Genomic DNA, 6,451 nt, shown 5'->3' with positions numbered 1-6,451 from the left:
AATAGTTTTCAAGGATCTTTATAAATGGCTTAATAAAGTTACAATCATGTATACAATGAATATTCTTCGATGAGCATGACCATAAATACACTTTTTGAGTTTTTTTACAGATTTTCTTGACTATTCATAGTCTAATTACTATTATCTCTAATCCCATTTTTTATCTATTGGAAGGAAATATTTAATTTCGAACTTTTACCCTAGGTCCTAAGAAGGAATTAATATTAATGCTAGCAATTCGCGAGTTCTATGGTAAAAATTTGAATACATTATATCGATTTAGAAAATCTTCAGCGTCAAGTTGAAACCCCAAAAGATTCTATTTTCCAAGTCTCTACACAGGGATTATTATAGGCACAAAGAATTATGTAGTAAGATTTTTGAACATTTTCCCAACAAAACCAGAGGAACAATTCTTCGATTATCAAAACAGTATAACATTCCTGAATCTGTGGATGGTATCACAATTGGGAAATGGATAAGGAATGTATACCATATGTTGTGTCTGTTCATACAGCTTATCATAAAGTCTTCACGGATTATGAAGAAAAATCAATTTAAGATTTTATCAAGACGAATTTTATTCAACAAGATATACTATTACGAAATCAAGACTTTATTAATCTTGCATCCCAGATGTGATGTTCAGTCCAAACTTTGTATCTGATCTTAAAAAACGTAACAGGGGTAGCAGCAGAAATTTTCATTTGATGTTTGGATGAAAACCGTGAGAAACCTGATCGAAACTAAACCAGCTGATCGAATCATAAACGGTGATGAAACGCCATGGCATATACTGCCTTATTCCATAAAGACATGGGCAGATATTTAATCAGATGCTGTTAATATCATTGTTCTTGATTCAGAAAAAACTATGATCTCTGTGATGGCCTCAGTTATATTTGCAGGCACCAAGCTTTCATTGTTTCGTATAGCTAAAGCAACGACTAACTTGGTTCAAATAACACAGATTGGTGACATTTCATACCACATGTCATCCCATAACTCATCAGGATGGATGAAACAAAACAATTTCGAAACATATGAAAATTCTTCTCAATGCAATGCTTGAGAACACAATAGCCCTGATACAATAAGTGAATCTTGGTCAATTTACCAAATTTGACTTCAATAAACATTTTTGATTTTATTTTCATCCATGAATGTGTTGAAAACAATATGCTGTGAAAGAGGGTCTTTTTTATTAATAATAAATTTTGGCTTTTTCAAGTTTTTATATATCTGATATCTGATAATATAATTTTGAAAAAAAAATTATTCTAAATTTGTCAATAAAACATATTTTCGATTTGCTTTGGGAGCGCATGGAGACTGGCCACTAATTATATATGTAACGAGAGATATATGAGAAAATTATACATTTTTATCGTTTTGCCGCATTTTATATAATACCCGTGTTTATAAACCAATTTTATAGGAAGATATATTTTTTTTTTTTTTTAAGTGTCAAATCTCTATATAAGAGTTTTTGTTATATAAAGATTTAAAAATATCCTTTGCTATTATTCTTAATCTCTGTCAAATACTTATATCGAATTATGAGAATAAGATTAAGAGATAAATTTGTTTGATCTAATTTCAAACGACCGTTTAGAGAATAGGACACATTATATATAAAATAATAATAACTTTTTGTCGATTGGGTTGTGTAAAAGTGGCTTTCGTTCACATATGTGCAATAAGGTCTTCAAAAACTAATATTTAGACAATGTCTTGTAATATTTAATTTAGTTTTGTGTCTCGTTTTTTTTGATAATAAAACAAAAACACTTACATTAAAAACACAAGAAGATTTTGAAAGTGCAAAAAAATATGAAGAAGAAACTTTATTTTTAATTATAGAGGGTGAAATTACGAAAATACCAAATGATGCATTTAAAGATTGGAGTAATCTAGCATCTGTTAAAATTGGTAACTCAGTAACTGTGATTGGCAAGCAAGCATTTGATAGTTGCAAAAATTTATCAAATGTTACTTTTGGTGAAAATGTTACCACAATTTCAGATTATGGATTTTATGAATGTACTAAATTATCCAAAGTTATTTTTAATGAAAATTTAATTGAAATCAGTTGGAAATCATTTTATCAATGTTCATCACTAAAAAGTATTAATTTATCAAATTCTGTAACTATTATTGGTTCGTTTGCATTTTCTTATTGTGATAAACTTTCACGCATTATTTTGGGAGAAAATTTAACTATAATTAATAATTCTGCATTTCATTCTTGCAATGATTTATCAGAGGTTGTTTTTAATGAAAAATTGACCGAAATTTGGGATTTTTCATTTGCTTATTGTTTTTCGCTTGAAAGAATTAAATTACCAAATTCACTTTCTACAATTAAATTCCTTTGTTTCTTTCAATGCACTAAATTATCAAATGTAATTTTTGGAAATAAATTAACGGAAATTGGTCATCAAGCATTTCACTCTTGTTTTTCTCTTAAAAATATTGAATTACCAAGTTCATTAACTATTATCAGTCCAGCTATTTTTGATAGTTGTTATAATTTATCAGTTGTTATTATAGGTGAAAATGTGGTTTCAATTGAGACAAAAGCATTTTACAATTGTAAATCTTTAACTTGTCTTTATTATTATGGCCACTCAGAACCTAAAGTTATTGATAATGCATTTGATAATTGTCCTGTCAAATGTGTGATGACATTGGATTCATATAATTCAACAAAATTTGGGAAATTTAATGTATCAAAAGGAACAACAATCGAAAATTGCAATCCATGGCCAACACATACATTTACACAATCAAACTCTTTTACACAATCGAATGTGTTTACAACAGCAAATACATCTTCTGTATCATATACGAATTCAAATATATATTCTAATTCAATCACGAATTCTAATATATATTCTAATTCAATCACGAACTCAAATATTACATCAAATTCATTTCCATTAAGATCTGGTTCAAAAACTGTTACACTTGCTTTTGGTGCAAGTATTATTTCTTTGTTATTCTTAATTTTATTTTAATAATCATTCATAATATTTTTAGATATCAAAGAAGAAAAAGACAACAACAGTAAATAATATCATCAAATTGATGTAATGAAACCTTTAAAATAAAATGAAGAGTTCTCTAAAACATAATTAAAGGGAAGTATTACTTAAAAAAAAAAAAAAATTATTAATATAAGCTTTGTGTGGGTTAAGAAAAAAAAATCAATGATATAAATTTTATATACCCTGTTTCTGTTGAATATCACTGTTATAATTTGCCAATGGTGAGTTCGACATACGTATTTTTGGTTAATGAGGATCGAGCTATTTATCAATCTTGGAAATTAGTGTTGCAACAAAATTATTTATTTTTTCTTTGCTAATATTGTTTTTGTTTTAAATATCATTTTTGTTTTTAAATTCTTATAACAATAACAGCAGTCAATATCATTTCTATAACATAAATAAATGGAATTACATAAATTTTTTTTAAAATTTATGAAATTATCTCTTTATAGATAACTTAAATCTTTTTGTTGAGAAAATTTAATTATCTCTTTATACAATCAGGAATATTTTATTGTTCCAGAATTAAATAATGTTCATATCTTTAAATTTTTTTTAAATTCAATTTTTTTTAATATCAATATGCACTGTTGCACTTCTGATATTATTAATTCTAATAATGATAATATTGTTGACCAAGTTCTTAAGCTCACCAATGGTAATAGATTGTAAAGGTTATCATTGCTGGTAGTAATTGTGATCAATTTGCTGAAGCTGCTAAAATGGTTAAAATTGGATGAGTAATTGGAACTGTTAAATATCTTGGCAAAGGAAACAATGTTAAGATTCCACGTCTTGAGTGGGGCGTTGGAATGAGCTATAAGCACATTCATAGTGCTTTAACTTTTGTGAATAGCGTTAGAAATGGAGAAATTACTCCAACAAAATTTATAACTCATCGCTTTCATGAAATTGAAAAGGTTGAAGATGCTTTGATGCTTATAAAGGATAAACCAACTGATTTAATTAAGCTAGTCGTTGAAATTACATACGATGACTATAAATAAAAAAAAGCTAATTTCAATTGTATTTATTTTTTCATCAAATATTTGGAAATTTGTGGAACATTTATCAATATTTTGCATAACAACAAAAAAATTTTATTTTACTATTTTTATCAGTAAAATTACACTTTGTTTGATTACTACAAAAAATTCGACACATCATTTAAATACAGATCAATGAAAAATATTGTATATAATTGCTCAAATTGCTTATGAAACAATAAATTTAAAACAAAATTCTTTATATGTTTAATTGAAGAAAAAAAGCAAATTGATTTAATATTTTACTTTACAAAAAAAGTTTTATCACAAAAGAAAATTTCATAAAATTATATATATAATATTTAATAAAAATGATTTCATCATCAAAATATTTAACCCCTTTTGTTTAAATGTTCTTCCACATATTTTTACCAAGAATTTAACAAATTTTTTATCTCTGAATTTCAGTGCTTCTTTATAAGCATATATAGGTACATAGCTTTCATACCATACGTAAATATGTTCACCTTTTTCCAGAAGGTGCTTTGTCATTGTTAAATCTGTATGTAATATTGGAAATGTAATAGAATTCCTATCCAAACCATCACTTATAGCACAATCATCAATGTTTAAATTTAAATGTTCTATACAATACCTCAAACAAACCAATGAGCCTTTTCGTGCTGCTACTGCACTGCATGCTCAGGGTTAAGAAACATTTTTTTATAATTTTCAGCAGTTATTCTTTTTATTAATAAAAAATCGGCAAATTAGCCTTCGTAAATCATCCGCTGTGTACACAGCCACATTTATATATGACAATAGTTCACCGAAGTTTTCTTTTAGAAACAATTTAAACATATCGATATGGTCATATGCTAATGGTGTTGATGCATAATATTCGAGAACAAGTTTTAAGCCGAATAGTTCGGCAATTTTAATTTTGTCACCAGCAGCTATGCTCTTAGCAATTCTAATCTTTTGATATGATTTTAAATGACAATTTTGGTAAATATATTGGAAAATGGAATATGATCCATGTCATGCGAATAAGCTCAAAAATTCTTCTTTCCTTTTAGTAAAATGTTTTTTGAATTCAGAAAGGTTATTTAAAATAAATGCAAAACGAAGAGATTCATCATTTATATTATATTTATTGATATTTTTGAAAAAGCTTTTCTCAAGAGTTTGACTAAACATGTAACCATAAATGTATTTTAGAAACAAGTTTACGATAGAGTTCAATATAAAAATTTTGATTGAAAATCCTGCGCTTTACAAGAATAAGAATATGTGAACACCCATAGTCCAAATAATTTTCGTCATGCTTTTTAAATAGTCCTTTAAATAATTTTATTGCTGTGTTAAAATCACCAACTGTTATATTATCAATCAAGAACTTTCTGTGAAATATTTCGCTGAAAGTAAATTGGGCCTTTCATCAGATGATTAATGGGTTTCTGGAAGTCAATCAATTTTCCATATTAATCTAAGACTAAAAGGTGGTAAAGGAGGATTCGGTAGAGCTATGAGACAAGAAGGTGAAAGGAGATCAAGAAGGTTTCCACCAAATAAAGATTCATGTAGAACATTAAGTGGAAGGCGAATTGGATTTTTAAAAGTAAAGAGAAGAGTTGTTGAACTCAAAGCAAAGATAAAGGAAATGGAAGCTAAGAGGGAAGAAATGAAAGCAATTAGAAGAACCAATGCACAAAAAGAAATGGAAGAAATCGAGCAACGTGAACAAAAGATAAGTGAATCAATCCGCGAAGCTGTTGAATATTCACAGCAAAGAATGCAACAAATGAATGAAGAAAGAAATATTGTTTCAAATCCACTTATTGACCTGAGCGAATTTTCAATGTTACCTGAAGGAAATGAATAAAAATCGTATTTTAAATGTTTTTTAATATGGTTTTCACCTTCCATCTGATCAAATGATTCTTTTGGAGATAACTTTTGGTAAATTTAAGAATTAGAAAACACTTCTTGAACATTTCATGCATGAATAATTCATTTATAATAATAAAAATGGGTTATAATACCTCTGTAAGTAAAATTTATTACATTGTTTTAAAACAAAAAACTAAAAATTTATAGCAGTTTATTTTTATTGCTTCAAAACTTAAGTTTTCTTTGATATTATGATATTTATATATGAATATTCCTAAAGGTTTTTGGTATTATTACCATTTTTTTCATAATCTTGAAGTAATTTAACTATATTTTCATGAAAATTTAAATTTTTTAATTAATTATAATTTTAATAATTAATTATTTTTAGATGCTATCATAAATGCTGTATTAAATAATTTAAAAAATTTCCAAATATTATTTTGAAATATAAAATTATTTATATAAATTTTAAATAAAACAAAAAAAAAATATCTTTAGCATTAATATCAATTCCTT

General features: G+C 26.5%; 1 protein-coding gene across 1 annotated transcript; it reads left to right on the top strand.

Annotated features, from left to right (window-relative positions):
• Nucleotides 1-5,567: 5,567 nt before the first annotated feature.
• Nucleotides 5,568-5,924, top strand: GO595_006616 (uncharacterized protein; the record flags this gene model as incomplete). The annotated part of the gene is made up of 1 exon (XM_067919989.1): nucleotides 5,568-5,924. One exon carries the CDS (start codon nucleotides 5,568-5,570, stop codon nucleotides 5,922-5,924), a length of 357 nt encoding a protein of 118 aa, XP_067773494.1.
• Between the last annotated feature and the right edge of the window lie 527 nt (nucleotides 5,925-6,451).

The sequence above is a fragment of the Histomonas meleagridis genome (assembly GCF_020186115.1).
Source record: "Histomonas meleagridis strain 2922-C6/04-10x chromosome Unknown contig_44, whole genome shotgun sequence".
In the NCBI taxonomy this organism is placed as follows: domain Eukaryota; phylum Parabasalia; order Tritrichomonadida; family Dientamoebidae; genus Histomonas; species Histomonas meleagridis.
Note: the sequence above shows the minus strand (reverse complement) of the source record. Positions and strands in the feature narration are given on the sequence as shown.